The 19,751-nt window shown below is 43.1% G+C and overlaps 1 protein-coding gene across 9 annotated transcripts in view; it reads right to left on the bottom strand.

Annotated features, from left to right (window-relative positions):
• AGAP1 (ArfGAP with GTPase domain, ankyrin repeat and PH domain 1) overlaps positions 1-19,751 on the bottom strand; it is a 555,073-nt gene that overhangs the window by 168,158 nt on the left and 367,164 nt on the right. For all 9 annotated transcript variants that reach the window (XM_060151780.1, XM_060151784.1, XM_060151782.1 and 6 more), the window contains one exon: positions 8,927-9,095. In XM_060151780.1, the coding sequence (XP_060007763.1) occupies positions 8,927-9,095 (169 nt within the window). The remainder of the gene's footprint in view (positions 1-8,926; positions 9,096-19,751) is intronic.

Consider the following 19,751-nt stretch of genomic DNA (forward strand, 5'->3'; position numbering starts at 1 on the left):
ACTTGACCCTAGCACAGAAAGGCTCTAACCCAAGGCCCTGGTCCCAGCCGAGGCCCCGGCCAGCTACCTTGCTGAAGGCCGTTGGGTCAGTGAAAGCCGCCCTCTTTCCTAGAGCTCTCCCAGGGCTGACCATTTTCCCAATCTTGAAAGCATCATGTCAACAGCTGAAACACTATTCTTCACTGAACACACACATTTTTGAGATGGGGGAAAAGTTTCTAAAGCAACTTTTATTTACTTATCGGGATATCTGTTCCCATAGAGATGTATGGCTCACTGTCTCCCTCATCCTTCTACGTTTTTAACGGAAATCATCAAGGATTAACTTGCTTTTGTCAGTTCTTACACAAAAGAACACTCCATTTAGAGTTCAAATGATTGAAGACAGTCTCCTTAAACTGGAAGGCATGGCTTTGATTTATATGTGAACTGTACCCCAGTAATCTTGATCACGGAATGTTGCAATGGAGGAACCGTTATCTGAAAGCAAACAATACTTACTCTCAATATTTATCACTTACATCTCACATGATGGGCGATACTCAGGAATATTTACTTAATGCAAAAATAATTGCTAGGTCACGAAGCTAGGAGAGGACAACAAAGGAAGAGAAATAATGGTCTACGCCTCAGAGAGTTTACAATTTAATGATGGAAACAATGTAGCACACATTTGCCTAAATCTCAGTGGGAGAGTCGTCTAAACATAGAAACCACTAACAGTAAGAAGGCATTTCTCCTGAAAGCAGATGCCAAAACTCTTATAAAGAATCAAAGAACAACTTTAGAGCCATTTCATTTCAGATGTCACCAGCTTCTTCAAATTTTAGTCTTAGAGAAACCCCACGAAACGTTTTTAACCGAAAAATAATGAATTATTAATTAGCCGTCAAAACCTACTCCAATAAAACCTGGTTTATGGAAGCAGACATCACCACGTGGTACTGGTTTTGGGGAGTATTCTCCAGCAAATTAATTCTCAACCAAGAAGGCGATCGTCTGCAAGTGCTCCACCGAAGCTGCTAGAAGGCTGTTTGGTCAAAGCATCCAATTTATGTTACCGGAGGATTCATGCTGCAAACAGAATCCAAAGTGTGGGAAATCATCGGGTGACCAAGGGCCCTGATGTCCTAACGAGCCTGCGACTCAACCCACGGGGAGGAGACTGCTCATCCGGTGCACAGAACAGATTCCACAGGCTCCGGAGTTATGAAAATGTCTTCTAGCCCATTTGAAACTAAACAAAGAGAAACTTTGTCTCTACAAGACAAGCACGGATCTAGTTTTGCTGTTGCATGTTGCGTTATTATTATTATTTTTTTAAATAGCTATTACCACTGTAGCAGCAGCTTAGCGACTCAGCGTCTGCAGTGTGAGCGGTTTTGATAAACAGCCTCTGCGGGCCACACAACGGGGATAATGTGTCCTTAAGTACCGCCAATGAGCTGCCATTCTGCACAGCCAATTACTTCTGTGCGTCTGTCACTCAAAGGAAAAATGACTGAGCCCATTAGATCAAACCTTTGTCACTGTTCCTAATGCACTCTTAGGCCTCATTAATCTCCGGGAGCAGCAACAGAGCTGCCGGGGTCTCATTGCCTCCCCCGACCAGGCCCACGTGAAGCCTCTCATCTCTCCCCCAAGTGTTCCGCGTTAATCAAGCTCTCCTTATTACCCCAGTCCCTGTCACGGCGGAGAGCGCGCTCCCTCTTAAATGCTCTCATTATGACCCATCTTTAGAGCGGGCTAAGTGGAAAAAAAAAAGAGAGAGGGAGAGAGGGAGAAAGAGGATGGGAGAGAAAGAGGAGAGGAAAAAGCAAGTCCGATCACATTAATATTCATGACACTAATTACTATTCTAGGTCACTGAATATTCATGCTATTAGTTGGGTTTTTTATGGGTTTGCTGGATGCCCTGATTACTGAAGTGTGGAGGGACACAGCATGGTTGAGACTTTCGATGTCCACAGCGGTTCAATACTCAAAACACATTGAGATCCCTGCCCCCACCCCTGGAAAATCAGCCTCGACCCTCCAGACGGCTTTCATATTTTGAAACCGCTGGGGGCCTGAGTGCGGGGGGGTGCGGGGGTAGAAGACGAGGCAGAAAGGTCTCCCCGTCACGCAGGTCTCAGCATCAATCTGGTTAGGATAAAAACACACCCACAGTTGCAAATACCCAACAAAGACACACTATAGGGATGAGAAGATAGCTGTCATCTGGGAAGCAAATGTCGCAACCAGGAGTTACGGCGAACACAGGAATAAAGAGAGGATGGACACACAGAACTGGAGCAGAGCCCCCCATGCAGATCCAGGGAAGTCCTGAAGGGCATTTCTCTGGCTGCCCAGCTCTCTGCCATCATGGGGGCAGCTGTGGGTTGCAGGGTGTGGGTTTAGTTGATTCTGACCCACTATGTCTACTCAAAGGCTACATGAACACTTCATGGCATTTACCAAAATTAATTCAAAAACATAATTTCTCAACCCTCTTCCTTTCTTTTCTTCACTAGTGATGAGCACGACTATTATGATGGATTCCTGATACAGTTCTGAAGAGTCACCCCGGGTCAGGCTTTGGAGAGGCATGCAGTGTGTTATCCTTACAAGGATGGGGGTGGGCACTGTTTTCCCATTTTCAAGATGAGGAAGCTGGGGTTTAGGTCCTAAGATGGGGAAGATGGGATTCAGTTTGGTGTTTCTGGCTCCAAAGCCCCTACTGTTGGCCATTATGTTTTCCTGCTGTCTACTGAAATGTCAAGATACCTGTCAGAGCCGAAACAGTCCTATATTCTGTCATATATGAATACTATTCTACCAACCCAGCCAAAAACTCGTGTCAGAAAATATTTTTGGACATTTGACCCCCTTCTCTGGAAGCGTCCCTGAAATGACAGTTGGGCAGACTCTAAAATGTGGTTTCCGATGGGTTCCCATTAGAATGGCAATGTAGGTTCCACGCCGAAGGAACACAAATGGTGGATACTGCCCTGGGCATCCTCAGCAAGTGACCTTGGAGGAAGGGGAAGATGTGATGGGGAAGGTGGAATTTAACCAGGTCTGAATAAAGAAATATCTTCTCGATTCTTCTCCTCCTTCTCCTTCTTCTTCTTCTTGCAGTAGATGCTTAAGTAATTTTTTCAGAAATCCATTGAGAGGGAAGTGTTCTATATCCCTGTATGTGACCTAAAAATGTCTTCACACTTGATTGATAATAGTTTGGCTCTACATAAGCTTCTAGATTCAAAATTATTTGTTCTTGTAACAAATACAAGGTGTTACTCTTGAGAAGGTCAAGGACTATCAGAGTTTTCTTCCTTGATAGGTAACCTCAGTCTTCCTGTTATCTTCGATGCTTTTGGGGATTTGGCCGTGTTTACAGAGCTTCCTCTCCCATCCAGTTTGTTACTTGACTCTTCAGATGGGAAGACACTGGCATTTCCTTTGTCACCTCTAGCGTATTTTCTTCTGTTATACTGCCAACAGTATCTTTAAGCCAAGTTCTTTATAGTATGTAATCCATCTACTGAAATTTTTAGTTTTGCAAACTTTCTCCTTAACTTCCAAGAACTCTTTCTCCTCAGGTTTTTCATGTCATCTTTTGTCTGTTTGTTTCATTTTGGAATACAAAAGCCAACCTCTTAAATCTTTCTGATGATCCCAGTTGTAATTTCCTCTTAAGTTCTCTTTCCCCAAATTATCACTCTCTCTCTTCCAAGATCAGTTGTCCTTTTGCTTATGTTGGTCTTTCACATTTTGACTGTTGGTGTCCACAAACGTCTTGGCTGTCCACTCATGTTTATGAGTAAGATCAGGGCTGAACAGACTCGGCACCCCTGGGGCACGTGTGTGGCGCATGCTAACTGGCGGGTTTGTCTTTGACCAACAATACAAGTTCATGGGCGGGCTGACACACCTGCATTACGTCCCTCATGGTCAGAGCTGCCCTTCCTTGCCATTCGTTTATGTTTCCCCGGGTCTATGCAGAGGTCTGCGTTTTCCAACCTGCTTCCTTCTCTTGCAAGCATGAGCACCCACATCAGGATATCCTCCCCAGGCATGCTGCTCACTTTCCCAGTGGGGCTGGTGGTGGGGATGCCACTGGGCAACTCTTCCTGAACGTGTCCCTCAGCCTGCAGTGCCTGCATCCCACAGGTGCCCAATGGAGCTGGCAGCCACCCCATCTTCACGGCAGCTCTTCTGCTCTGGTTAACTCGCGAGCCCCCAGATGAGACCCAGGCTGGGTTATCAGTATGCAGGTATGCAGTATCAGGCATGACAATGTGTTTCTCCTCCTCTTCCCCAAGTCCCTGGCGAAACTCGAAACTCGGTATTAAGAGCATCACATTTCTAGCATTTTAATGTTTGAAAGGTAGTCAGCATTCCAATACTGGCCAACCACTCCCCGATACTAGGAATAATGTAAGACCACCATCTCCTGCAAGTAGTTTTCTATCCAGTTGCCCCTTTTAGACCCTTTAGCAATGATCACCAGCTTCAGTGGTCTTGCTTGTGTGTCTATCTTCTGATTCTTCCACCCCCCATTGGAGTGTAAGCCCTTGGAGGGAGGGCCCCCTGAATCTCCAGAGCACTCCTCAGGGCTGGGCGTGCCGCAGACTCAATGATGATGGTAAGTGAATGGTACAGGAGGCAAAGCAATAAGGTATCCAAATCATTAAACTGGTTGGGAGAAACTAAAAGTCAACATTGACACACAGTTAGGCATCATAATGTTTGAAACATGGAATGCATTATGACTGCACACTAGAAAACTGAGAGAAACATCTGGATAATTATTCCAACTCAGGAAGAGTTCAGTAAGATGGCTGGATATAAAAAATACAAAAATTAGGATCGTTCTTATTTCTTACCGATTAGATGATAGAATAGACAACCCCTCGCCCCACCAAGTATCAGCTCACACTTCAACAAAAATTATAAAGTAATAGAACGGATTAACAGGACACATACAGGATCTAAATGGAAAAAAGTGTTAAAAGTTTACTGAGGGGTATATAGTAAGTCTGAATAAACTGGGAAAGAATTGTGTTCTATGATAAACTCAATATAGTTAAGATGTCAGTTCCTCCACAATTAATTCATAGATTAACAGCAATGCCAGTTAGAGTCACAACGAGATTATTTTTAGGGGGGAAGAGAAAGGTTTCCAGTTATTCTGAAGTTTACTGGAAAAAATAAATGGTGGCAATAACCAAGAAACACTATAAAATAAAAGAGTAATATGAAACCATGTTATATGTTACGTTACCAGATATAAATTGAGCCATGAATCTAAGACAATGAGGTAAATCTACACAATGCGGAGAAAGTAGGTCAATGGAATAAATTTTCAAGCCCAGAAACATAGCTAATTTGATTAAATGAGTTAGTTGTGCAAGAAAGGTGACAAACAGAATCAACAGGAAAAGGAAATAACAAAGAGAGAGAGAACAATTAGCTATATATTTGAATAAAAAGTTTAACTAGATTTCCTATTATATATAATAGACCCAAACAAATTAAAGGTGGATTAGAGGTTAATTATAAAAAAGGGGAAAAGGAGCAACAATAAAACTATAACTCTGAAATACATATATATGAATTATGATCTTACTTCAGGATTATTAAAGGCTTTCTAAATATCTAAAGTAGAAACTACAGAAGTACAAGTCTTATGATTCGATTACATACTAAAGAGAAGGAAACTCTGTATGTAAATAAGGCTACAAAATTCAAAAAGCAAATAGTAAACTGGGGAAATAGCTGCAAAATATATTACAAAGTGTTGTTATCCTTAATATACGAAGAGTTATTACACGTCAGTAAGCAAAAGAGAAGCACCTAGTGCAACAATGGACAAAGGATACATCTACACACTTACAACACAAGAACCACAAAAACCCCATAAATATATGAGCTGTTCAACCTCACTACTAACTGAAGAAATCCAAATAAACAAAACACGAGATATTTTTATTGCTTATAATATTAGCATAGATTCTAAAAATGTGTAGAGGTGAAATGAGCACTCACTTTATGGACGGAAGGGTATTTTATATAAAACCTTTCTAGAAATGAATTTGGAAATATGTATGGAGAATCTTGTAAGTGTTTATATCCACTGGCTGAGTCACTTTGCCTATGGACTTTTATGCTAAGACATTAGTAAGTTACACACAAAGATTTCAGTACAAGTGTGTATCAGGTCTATGTGAATGAAAAAAATGACTAGAAAGGAAGGCACATAACATTGATCTAATTCATAACATGGAGATAGAAAACGAATAAAAAAGAAAAAAGCTAAAAAGAAACAAAAGACGCCCAGTTACTCCAGAGGTCTAAAACAAAATGGCAGAATTCAAATGAGTTGAGAATGAAAGATGAGGTTAAGTAGTGGGTTAAGTTCTTCGGCAAGTTAGCTCTAAAATAACTAATACCTATCTTTAGCTAAAAGTCCATCACTTAAAAGTAGCATCCATTTACTTGAAATTAAATTTGCTGGGTTGGAATTCTCCACGTGAGAGAGTTCTATGAACAACAGGGTAGAGCTCTGGGTGATGCCAGCCAAGGACGTTGCCCACAGGCTTAGCTGAGGGCACCACCCCTGGGCACTGCTGTGACCATGAGGGACTTTCCACAGCACAGTGGTGCTGTGCTCCTGCGCACATCATATTCCCACTTCCGAGTCCCTACTTGTGACCCAAAGAAGATGAAACATCTACCAGGCTCCTTGAATGGGGATTTCCCCAGCTTAGGGTCGACAGGATGTGCTGTAATAAACCGACCATGGGTGTGACCATGGAAGAGGGATTTCAATCGTGACCCAAATCTTCCCATTCACCCAACAGCAAGAATCTTAAAGAGAAAGCAACTGGGCATTGAAAACTCAATCCCTAGCCGAGGCCCATGACATAACCTCCTCTGGGGATGTGATAAAGTTCACGTGGCATTTTGTATTTTCTATTTGTTATCAAACATTACATTTTCCCTAGGACAGTAAGTGGCAGTTAAGCCCCAAAGATGTCTCAAGATGACATTTCAAACTCCAAATCTTACATAGCCGACACTTCTTCAAATCATCAGGACTCTTCCCTCATCCTATGTGCCTGGCAAGTTCCCATCCTTTCTTCACACCCCACACAGGCATCCCTCAAGCCCTGAAGCCTTGCCCCACCTCCTGGGGTGAAGCCGAGCACATCACCCCGGGGCCTTCACACCTCCTATGAGCTGCTGCACTGCACTGGCTCATCTGCTCACCTTTCCCACCCCCCAGAGGGTGAGATTCCAGAGGATAGGGGCCACGCCTCATTTTTCTGTACCCCCAGAGCTCGGGACAGTGACTGGCGCACATCAGAAACCCCACACGTGCTTGCTGACTTGAACAAATAAATGGACAGATGTGTCCAATGGTCAGAAGGGGAAGTGGCTGGTTATAGGGTGGCTGCCTCGCACAGGAGTTCTGGGGGTCAGGGATTCTGCATCCACAGAATGCACAATTCCTGGCACAGAACAGGTGCTCAGCAAGGACTTTCTGAACAAATAAATTAATTAACGAAGACATTAGCTTTTCATTCAGTATAGAAACATAGTTTTTCTTGGGCGCTTTTCTCTCCTCCCACCCCACGGAGTTAGCACACCATCTAGAAAAGGAGAACTCACGTACCACTTGGAAGGAAGGTCAGCAGGTCATGAGACCACATAAAGTAACCGTATCACCTTTCTAGAATGAACTAATGTCTCTGTTATCAGAAAGGCCAGTTTTATTTTGATTAGTCACAAGAGCTGATGTTTGTATTGTGCTTCATGAGTTTCCACAGCACCTGCCGTCACACCTCTGTGATGGGGGCAGGGCCAGGCAAGATCAGCCTAATGTAAAACATGGTTCAGTTACCTGCTCAACACCATGCAGCACCGGGCAGTAGAACCCAGGCTGCTGCACCCCGAATTCTGTCCCCTTTTTCTTACCCTCCTTTTGCCAAACAATGTTATTCATGCCATGGAACTGTGGGGTCAGCATTATTCCTCTTTAAAAACATTTAACATTTCAGAAAGGAAAAAATTTCTTTAAGAAGCAGAGACATATGCTAGGAATGACTGCAGAACAGAAATCTATTTTGAGAAGATCAGATGTAGGTTGGAGACAGGAAAGGAAACAACTGAAATCTGTGAAGGGATTTCATATGTTGGAGGAGTCTGAGTTTGTTGGTGGAAGACTTAAAGTGGTTCTAACCACCTTTTCTCTGATAAGCGATCATGGGAAGGTAAAAGCCACAGCACAGTTTGCCAAGACTCTTAAACAAAAACAAACCACGACACTCTGAATGGTTTGCATTGCACACCGAAGCCAGGAATTTCTCAACACATCTATTCCGAGAAAACATTAACTTTCTCTGATCCTGAGCAAAAACCAAATTCTCCCTTAAAAGAGGATAAAGAAAACCAAAATTGTGTGAAAGAATCACATAACAGTTACAAGAGAAAACTGAGAGAATCTGAACTTTTATACAGGCCCAGGGGTTTCCTTTAAATCTTGCTCCAAATGGCTTTTCCATTTTTCTGAACACAGTCACTACAAATTAGTTAATACTAATCCTTGACACCTTAACAATGAATTCATGTTTTTTAGAAGGCCCTTAAACCTCCATCACGTGTAAAACGTGACTTTCAACCGCCCAGCCCTGGGAAAGCCTAGTGGTTTGTGCAGCTGTGACTCAAAGTGCCACAGTTTGCTTGTTGGCAGTCCAGGAACCCAAGGGTGTAGCGGAAACAATCATCCACAGAAGAGATGAGACTTGTAAACCTTAGTCTACAACCTTAATGGTCAAAATCTCCACTTAATCCAAAAACCTCGGCACTGTCCTCCAGCCAGGACCACCCATTGCTGCCATTGCGCTGGATTTCTTCAGCATGTTGGCTGTGAGCTTACCTGAATTTGGTGAGATGTGCAAGCTGCTCATGTCCTTGGACAGACCGTTGGTTTTCGGGCTGGAGATGGGCGCGCAGGCCGATGTGGCTCGGGGCGGCCTCTTCCCTGGGACTTTCACAGTGGTTCTCAGAAGATCAATCTCTTTGCCATGAACATTCTGCATGTAATCCTGTTCAAAATGTTAAACATCCAAGAGAGATTAAAAGAAAGACCTTTTACAATCTAGGACAAGAGGTTCTATCAGACATCCTGAGTTGTAATCCTATGACCCTTCCACGGTGGCAAGCGCTTAAAAATAAGGTTTTGATCTGTCTTGTACTGGTGGCATCATCATTACACTGATATCAGCTCTGTCTCTGTGTCCTGAACTAACCCAGGCCCTGGAAATACAGGAGACACAGTCGATGCCTTCTACCCAGGAGGATGAGACACCAGTACGGACATGAAATACTATTTTGTGAGCTGCTGCACATTAGATAGTACATTAGGAACCTGGGCTCTTCCTGTAAGTTTTGGGTAAAATTCCTTGGAGTAGGAACTATTTTGTAATAACCTTTTTGTCTCCGAGAGCAATACCATTAGACATCTAGGTAAGACTGAAGTTGTCTGGTGGGAACTCAGGTGAAAACTCTAAGTAAGAGGTCAAGCATTTTGTTCAGGAAGATGTCTGAGGGGGTCAGTGGTACAGTGCTGAAAACACACGAAGGTCACAGAAGAGCTGGATGCTAAAAAAGAAGGCGCATTATTTTTACTCAAGCATTATGTTTCTCCAAGTGATTCACTGTACTCGGAAAAAGTATCTTGCTTTTGTCTACACTTTGGAGCTCAATGACTAGCAGTTATCACGGAACTAAAGGGAAGTCTAGGTACACAGGGAATTCTTTGTGCCGTCACCTAATTCAATATGGAGGAAAACAATACTAAGAATCGGCTGTTGGGTGGAGAAAGAGAAGACAACTGAGAGCCAGAGTGAGGGGCCTCTTGACAAATTAGAGGAGTTACTGACCCTTTCATACATCTTGGGGGGCAATGAACCCCCCTGTCTCTGCAGATATATCATTAAACCAACATCACACATGAAGAAAGAATACAATCTAAATCACTCTTGGGTAAATAATATTTCAAGTGTTTTAAGACTAACCAGGAAATGAAATAAACAGATTCCTTCCTTGGCAGAATCTTGGTGGATTCCTTTTAGGATATAAAGGGAAAGACCAATAAATCTGTACTGATGATAAACAATAAAGTTCACGTCGATCTAATTTTAGAAGAACTGCCAAACGATCCGGCGTGCGACTGCAAGCGACCCAGGGAGTTTGGAGAAGCGAGCTGTTTCCTTATAATTGCCGATCAACAGAGTCAACAGATACAGAGAGAGAACTAGATGAAGGTCTACCGGCAAAGTGCACGGGTCAGAGGCCTCGGCCTGCAGGACGAGGAAAGTCAGTCCAGGTGAACGGCAGAAGCTTCAGAGCGCACAGAAGGTGCTAGGGAAGCCAAGAGAAGGACTCCAGTGGCTTCTTTTAATTGCAAGACAATGTCCATATTCCATAAGGTGAAGGGGTTGAGAAGCAGTCACTGGTTTAACCACAAGTAGGAAGTTTGCTGACAGAAGTTATGGCACAAAAAGGAACTCAAAGTACTAGATTCCAACACAGGGGGAAGAACCCGCATATGGGTCGCTGGGACCGTACGGGACAGAGAGAACTGTCCTCCCTCCAGCATCTGTAGGAGGGAGGGCCAGCTCTGAGTGTCAGACCTCACCTGAAACCCAAGCAGTTGGACTTGTGGCCGCATGGGAGCCACCCCAGACTCAGGAAAGGGAGTGGGCGAATTCTCAACACAGGAGGAAGGGCTGGAAGAGAAACTCCATAACGTGAACGGGGGCCTTGTGATGGAGATTACAGAACCCTGGAAGGTTCACCAAGCAGCAGCCCAGGAGATGATGACGCAGCATCCAGGGTGACTTCCTAAGGACAGACCTCAAACGGCCAATTCTTAGTGCAGAGCTCAAGGTCAAAAAGCTGAGGCTAGAATCAGGAGGAACGTGGGACTGAAGACAAACAAAGGATCAGAAGCTGCACCAAGCAGGGGCAAATTCAGATCAGCTCCTCCAGGGAGGGGCGAGGCTGGGCCTTCCTCAGCAATGACAAACCATCCGGAGAGAAGCATCTGCACCGGCACGTATGCTGTCAGCCGGGGAAGCCAGGAGCAGAGGTGCTGATGCACCCTGGGCTGCCCAGCTGTGCATTTAATCTCCCAGGGCAGCTTAGGGAGGGACATCTGCCGGGGTCGGCCACGGGCATCTAGGAGGAGGGTCATCACAGGTTTGGAGAAGGGGTGGGCTGTGCCTAGCTGGGAACAGACTAAAGACTCCACTTGAAAGGCAAGATGCTTCGACTACCCCTCCCCCCCACCCCCTGCCGCAAATATAATCTACTATGAAAAAAGTTGTGGTTTTGAAAGGATGAGGACAATGGATGGAAAGAAAGTTATTATCATTAAATTAGGCTAAAGGATAAAGCAGACTGAAAGAAATGTAGAAGTCTCGTGACCAAGCTCACCACGAGGATGGCCGACAAAAAGCACACGGAAGAAGGAAGTGGCCTTTGGTCAGTACAGGGCCAAGGGTCAAGGTTATTTTAAGAAAAAGGTTGTTCTTAAGCATCTTTCATTTACTTCCATTAACATTTACTCCAAACAGGCAAACCCAAGTCCCAAAACCAAAGTTAATGCTTGTAAATAATGAATTCCTTCTTGCATAGTTACTCCTTTAAAAATATCAACTTGCTACAACTTTTTTCTTTAATGCCAATTCTTAACAAATTAAAATACAATAACAGGAGTGTAATTGAGCATTTATGGCTTATGGGCTCTAAAATGAGGCTAATCAGAGAGTGACTAAGCCTCAGCGTGGTCTCTTTTTTAATAGGCATGTTTTAACATACAATAACCAGGATATTTTATTTAAAATTATTATAGAAATGTACCAAGAGTTGGCTCTCTGGATTTGAACGCGGCGACAGAACCGATTTATCTTTGGCTCAGCATGGGCTGGGGGATCTGTTTTCCTGCCTGAGTTAGGCATTGAAAGTGCAGAAGAACCAGTTCTTAAGAAAATCAGAATGTAAGTCTGGCAATTCTTAAATTTCAAGCCACTAAAATTTATAAAAATGTGACAAGACCCATTTCCTAATCCATAAAAGTCTTTCAGAAACAGGTGGATACAGGAGCCTGAGGCTTCTAGCTTCTCCCAAGAGAAACAACACTGAGTTTTCCGTTTTTGAAAGAACTACCCTTTTCATCTCTCCCCAGCTTGGTACTTGAGGAATTAAAGCTACAACCACCAAACAATGTCGCCTCCTCAGAAGTGGGACGCGCAGCCTGATGGTCCGAGGTAGGGACCGTGCAGGGGGAAATAAAGCCAGCGAGCTTGATTTTGATATGCAAACGTTACAGATACAACCCCTCTCCGTGTTCCTTGCAGAAAATGCTGATCGAGGATAAAAGGGGAAAAAACCCTTTAACAAGGCATGAGGGTAATTCAAAGCCAAGTACTTTTAAACAGCACTTAACAAGTCCCCGGGGCCCACTCAAGAGCCAGGCCCCCCAGAGGTGCTATCTCCTGCCCCTCAACAGCTTGAAAAAGTAGTAATTGCAAACCTATTTGCATTTTTCTTCTCAAGTTGTCCATGCTCACCTCGTGGATTATTTTTTGCAGGCAGGCGCCGGAGCAGAGGGACCCGTCCCCGACCGCGTGGATGAAGCTCCAGGACCCAGCACAGCGTCCCCCTGCCACCCCGCTCCGGCACCTTTGCCATCCCTTGTTTTTTACATTTTCCTCCTAATTATGTTGCATCTATTGCCGTACACTTAATTAGCTGCATTAATGTGATTTCTTTTCACATAGTCAAGCAATTAAGAGCTATGATTGAGTTTCATTCAATTAGCCTCAACAAACATGCTAATTGATGTCCCAGATGCAAATGAGGTGCAGTGAGAGGAACCTGCTAGCAATGGAGAGCCGTGTCAGGGACCCACAGCTTTCAGCTTGCTGACAGAAGCACAGCTCAGTGTGGCTCCCACCTTCGGCGGGGCTGCCTTGGGAGAGGGCGTGGAGTCCTGAGTGCCTCGGTGGGTGTAACCAGATCCCTCCGGATTCGAGAATTAACGGGTTGGCTGCTGTCACGCTGTTGTCCTAAAATCTCACAGTTACCCATTACCAGGACTGGGAGGTCATCACTGGAAGGCACTCAGCTCCGGCAATTAGAGTGGTACCAAGTCCTCATCAAGATACCACACGAAGCTCCTAAAAACACCCCACCCGAGTTCTCCCCAGACGGCCAAGGGAACGACGTGTGGGGCTCGTCTTGCCCATCCCAGAGCCCTCTGTGTGCGTGACGGCCTACAGTTCTCAGTAAATGGTGAGTTCATCTTAGTCAGCTCTGGGGCATTGGCACTTGAAGTTAAGCTCAAAATACAGCAATCCATCAATAGTCCCTAAAAATACTCTTACTATATTGATTCTCACTGCCTCCCATCCCTTTGTTACCTTTGGCTGTCTGGTGAAAGATGGTTTGCTTCGTGTGTTCATAGGGTACCAAAAAGCAGTTAACGAGATCTTAAAGCTAAACCCAAACGCATCAATGATGTGACTGGCATCTCAAGATTAGATCATCAGCATAAAACACACAGCTTTGAAATGCAATCAACATTGCTCTAGTTTTAACATATACTTTTTAAAGGTATAAAGATCCTTCATTCCCATAATTAAATGATGGAAAAGTTACAGAAATCTTTGTTCCAATTAGGTTTTCTCAATAAGCTCTGGTTTCTAACTGTATATAAATGTTGAGAAATTCATTATTTTCTATTACTATCTAATATTTTGTCTAAGTGAGGTAACTCTTAGGACATACTGATGCTTGCCTTGGTCTTTTTGCCACGGCTAATCTAGTCACGTGTTTTCTCTTTGCATAACCTAAGTTCAGCAGTCCTCAAAGTGTGGCCCTCAACGCCCTATCAGGGGCTTCATGAGTTCGACACTATTTTCAAAACAACCCCAAAACATAGTTTGCTTTTTCCCTCTGTTGAAATTTGCTTCGATGGTGCAAAAGCGATGTGGGTAATAAATATCGCTGACTCCTCAGCAGGAATCAAGGCAATGGTGACCACGTCGTACTTTGTACCCTGTCAGTATTTTACTGATTGTCACGCTCTCTAAATACAAACAAAAAAAACCAAAAAAGTTTCACCTAAGGATGTTTTCTTTTTTTTTTGTATTTCCTTTGATTTTATTGGTCTGAACTCATTTTACATTAACACTTCAACATTTTAATTTCCCGTAACTGTAAAGAAGAAAATAGAGGAACTTAAGAGAATACCGAACCAGAGTTGGTGTTATAAGAACACTCACATATCTTGCTAACAGAAGGATATTCACTGTTAAATCAAGAGCCTGAAAAAATGGCCACATTTTCCCCCCAGGAATTTCCCTTCTAGGTAATAATTCTAAGGTTCAAAGATACGACAAAATTGAGTTCAAGAATTTTCACTGAAGTTAGATAATGGTAAGGATAAGCAAGCACCTAAACGCCCATGACAAATATTTTGAATTACGTGATAATTTATTTATTTTTATTATTATTATTTTTTCTGGTACGCGGGCCTCTCACTGTTGTGGCCTCTCCCTTTGTGGAGCACAGGCTCCAGACGTGCAGGCTCAGTGGCCATGGCTCACGGGCCCAGCCGCTCCACGGCATGTGGGATCTTCCCGGACCGGGGCACGAACCCATGTCCCCTGCATCGGCAGGCGGACTCCCAACCACTGCGCCACCAGGGAAGCCCTGAATTACGTGATAATTTACAGCCATTCAAAATCATATTTTGAAGAATACTGGCTAACTTTAGATAACAAAGTATGTTCTTAATAAACCAAGAAAAAACCCCACAAAAAACCTACTGATTAAAAAAATTCTAACCTTTGAGCTTTTAAATTTCCCAGGTGATGCCACGGCAAGTGTACTTAAGTGTTTCTGCTGCGCCGCGAGGGCTGACCATCCTACACAGGAAAGCTCTTCCCTGAGTGTTTCATTCACAAGCTGAATTCGTCACTTGTTTGCTGGGACAACACTTCAACTTGAAAGAATGACTATGTCAGACATTAACTATGGTTATTCGGTCTTGGGTATGTGGTAGATATTTTCTTGAAAAAGAACAAGTACTTTTCTTGTGTTTGTACTGTAAGGAAAGCGGCTGACAGTATTTGTGGCCAGTGAGAGAATCTGAGCTTTCCAGCAACAATGAGAATTTCGAAAACTTGTGTCTCTCACCATGACACCTTCCAAATACCTGGAGACTTTTCTGACAAGACTGGTGGTGATATTAATGAATGTGATTTTGGGGTATTACTTGATGAAAAGTATCACCATTTGGAAATCTGCATACCTCAGTTAAACAAGCTTTTTGAAATGACTGACACATGGTGTGTCACATGCATGGATACAAGATCATTCAAAGTGCAAGACAGGTCATTGGATGTAACGTAGCAGGGAAGGAAAATTTCACTGAATTCCTAAGCTTTAATAAACTGTCACATGTCAAGTTTTAGTGTAGTATCCAAGGAGAACATGCATGATCTGAATGATCTGAAATGGCTATTAAAATACTCCTCAACCCTCCTCCACTGTCGGTGGAAATGTAACCTGGTGCTACCACTATGGTACACAGTTCGGGGCTTCCTCCAAAAACTAAAAATAGAGTTACCATATGATCCAACAATCCCACTCCTAGGCATATATCCAGAAAAGACAAAAACTCTAATTCAAAAAGATACATGCACCCCAATGTTCACTGCAGCACTGTTTACAATAGCCAAGACACAGAAGCAACCTAAATGTCCATCGACAGGTGAATGGATAAAGAAGATGTGGTACGTGTATACAGTGGAATACTACTCAGCCATTAAAAAGAATGAAACAATGCCATTTGTAGCCACACGGATGGACCGAGAGATTATCATGCTAAGTGAAGTAAGTCAGACAGAGAAAGACAAATACCATATGATATCACTTATATGTGGAATCTAAACTATGACACAAATGAACTTATCTACAAAACAGAAACAGACTCACAGACATAGAGAACAGACTTGTGGCTGCCAAGGGGGAGGGATGGATTGGGAGTTTGGGGTTAGCAGATGCAAACCATTATATATAGGATGGATAAACAGCAAGGTCATACTGTACAGCAAAGGGAACTATATTCAATATCCTATAATAAACCATAAGGGAAAAGAATATGAAAAAGAATGTATATGTATGTATAACTGAATCACTTTGCTGTACAGCAGAAAGTAACATAACATTGCAAATCAGCTATACCTCAAAAAACGAAATTTTCAGAAAAGCACACTTAAAATAAAAAATACTCCTTCCTCTTCCAACTAAATATCTCTGTGAGAGCCCCTTCACATACTTTAACCAAAACGACATGTCTCAACAGACTGAAGGCAGAAGTAGAAATGATGGTCTAACTTTCTGAACTGAAATCAAAGAGCTTTGAAAAAATGGAGAACAATGCTACCCTGCTTATGATTTCCTTTTGTTTTGGAAAGTATCTTTTTCATTAAAAAAATGTTATTTATGGAATAATATGTAATGGATAGGTTATTATTTTAAATGAACTATATGAATATTAAACGCTTTCTCAGTCATTTCTCAGTCATTTCTCCCAGGATAAACATCAATAGACATAATCCACAGAAACAAAAGCTCTTTCAGATTCTTCAGTTTTTAGGAAGGTAAAAGGGCCCTAAGGCCAAAAGGTTTGACACCCACTAGTCTAGCTTGATGTTCACAAAACAGCCAAGGGCTCTGTGTGTGTGATTTTATGCACACAGCTGGGGGAGGAGCATTGCAGCCTGAGCTGTGCAGATATTACAAATGGTCTGCAGATATGTCTGTCTTCTCCTGGAGGAGAGGAAGAACTCAGTCTTCCCTATTTTCACTCCACTTCATGAATGTGTCCAGGTTCAAGAGGAACAGTAGTTTATATAAATTCTGTTTTTTAAAACCCTTACTTCTGGGATCAAAAAAAAGATGTAAGAGAAGCCATTGTCAGATGCACTGCTATTCCCAAACTCCACTTAATACTATTTTCAAAGGAAACTCATCTATAAAGACATACATAGTACCATCCCTTCAAAGAGACCAAGCAAATGCTTAAGTCCGACATGGATGAATAATAAACAATAGCCTCATATATAGTCACAGGCACAGAGGAAAGTTAATACCCTAAAAACACTATGAAAATAGTATCGTAAAACTATGCGAAATCTCCCGGCCACATCCTTTCAGATCACATCCCTCAAAGAAGACAATTTCTCCTTCTCTCCAAAGGATCACAGTTACAATAGCAAAGGGAGCAGGCAGCTTCAAAGAGAAAAACCTTATGAGAATCAGTCTGCTTTCCCAAAGACAGCCAACAGAATCCCACTTATGAGAATCAGTCTGCTTTCCCAAAGACAGCCAACAGAATCCCACTTATGAGAATCAGTCTGCTTTCCCAAAGACAGCCAACAGAATTCCACTGTTTCACTTCTGGAGCTGCTTCGGAAAGACCACTTGACCAGCGGATGTCAACGTGACCTGTGGCCACCACAGGAAGAAGATACCTGGCAAATTGGATGTCAAATGGCGTCTGAGGCAAAGGCAACGCTTAGGACACCTGATTCTGAACCAAGGCTTTACTGGGCCTGGGTAACTACCTAAGAGGTGGTAACGGAAAAGGTTGGTGAAGCGTCGTGAGGGATCCGTGGTGGCACCCTTCGCTTCCACAGGGAGCTCAACACCACTGAAGCAGGGCAAACCTCTCCGGTGCATGTGCTCAAAGCGCTGGCATCCAACACATGTGGGCTCAAGCCCAACATTAGCCCAGGGGGAACAGGTTAATATAATATATATCAAAATAGCAGGGAATTCTACGTTGAATTATGAATATACCTTTGCTTCTTGACTGCATCTGCCTTGACTGACCCAGTATATTGAGCTTCACACTGCAAGAAAGATTTTTCTCATTTTAGGTTAAATTGAACATTACCCAGTTGTAGCCCATGCGTGCTCAGACCTAGCCTATACAACAGCAGTGTGTTGGATATGCAGGCAGGTCTCTCCCAGAGGCAAGCATGAGTGAGAGTTCACAGCAATAAACGACAAGGAGCCAGCCCCATTCCCTGGCTCCACGACTCTTTTAATAATTAAATATGGCTTGAAACAACTGGACCAGTAGTTGGATCCTGGAAATTCTGAGTTATGTAGGAATGTTCACCATAATGATAATTAGCTCTATCTGAACCACTTTAAAACTTCAGATTTCTTGGGATGAATTTGCTAGAACATGAAGCACTTAAAGAAACAGATTTTTTTTTTTTTTTTTGGTGGTACGCGGGTCTCTCACTGTTGTGGCGATTTTTAAAACATTTAAAAAAAACGTTTATTTGTATATTTATTTAGTATCTGTGAGCTCTGTGAGGGCAGGGACAGTATCCCCAGCACCAAGCAAGTGTCTGACGCAAGACAGACACACAGTGACTTCTTACTGAAGAAATGAAGGAGTAGGATTTACACGCTCGGGAAAGCAACTCGGACACTGCAAAGGAATGGGAAGGAGTAAAAGCATAGGGACACCACTTAAAGGAGTGTCAGGAGGAAGGGATGGCGACAAGAGATTTCCTAGCGGGAAGAAACAGATTTTTAAGACAGAAGAAGAGCACACACGTCTGTCTTCAGAGGACACTAATGATCGCTAAGCCTTTTCTTCTACCATTTGGCCCAACGCAGGACAGGAAGATTCCTACTTCAGTTTTTGCCCATCACAAAATTTAAGTACTTCTTCTAATTTCAAAACTTTCACTAAGCCTGTCTGGAAGTCTCATTATTTATTTTTTTTCCTGATGCATTGCTTTTTTAGGAGTGATTCTGTTTTCCTAACGCTACTTACTGCCCGCCAAGGCGGTTCACAGTAGTATGATCAGATTCATTTCAAATGAATAGCAGTCAGGTCACGGATTAACATAGTTTTCTGGTTTCCTAAACCAAGGACGGATGTCCACAGAAAACCAAGTTAGCCTCCTCCGGGCCAGAGGATGGCCTCAGAGCGAGAGTGCCTGGGAGCCTCTGCCTGTCAGGAGTTGTGGGCTTGGGCCACGCTATTTAACCAGTCTGGGTCCCGATTTCCACATCTTGACAAATAAGGGTGTTAATACTTCTTGCCTCACGAGATTGTCCCGATTCACTGAGACAATATACAAAGAGCTTGAAAGAATGCCAAAGCCCTTTAGAAATGCTGGCTCTACTGCTCTTGTCCAATAAAAATACTGAAATACTTGCCCTCTGATTTTATGTGGGCATTTCCCGAAGTGCGGGCAGCATCCCCACTGGGGGTGGCCATTCCGACAGGATGAGCCACGGGGGTGACCTGCAAAGCTAGTTTTCACTTCACAGCATAGAAAAAAAAAAACTGTCCTCTGCAAACGCGTGACGTTTTCTACATTTTTCTTCTTCTCCCCCCTCCTCCTTTTTCTTTTCTTTTCTTTTTTTTTTTGGTGGGGGAGGCATGTACAGGGTAGTCAGACATTTTTATTGCAAAATGCCGTCTGGAAAAGATGCAAAACAAAATTGCTAACATGCAAGGGAGAAAAATAAGGGAGCAAAACAAAAGGCCCCCTTCCCTTTGCTTATTGAGTTCAAAGGCATAACAGGCAAGCACCCTGCAGCAAATGGGAAGCTACACTAATTTTAAAGCCATAAAACGCTATCAAGTTCCC

The sequence above is a fragment of the Lagenorhynchus albirostris genome, chromosome 6, assembly GCF_949774975.1.
Source record: "Lagenorhynchus albirostris chromosome 6, mLagAlb1.1, whole genome shotgun sequence".
NCBI classification, from domain to species: Eukaryota; Metazoa; Chordata; class Mammalia; order Artiodactyla; family Delphinidae; genus Lagenorhynchus; species Lagenorhynchus albirostris.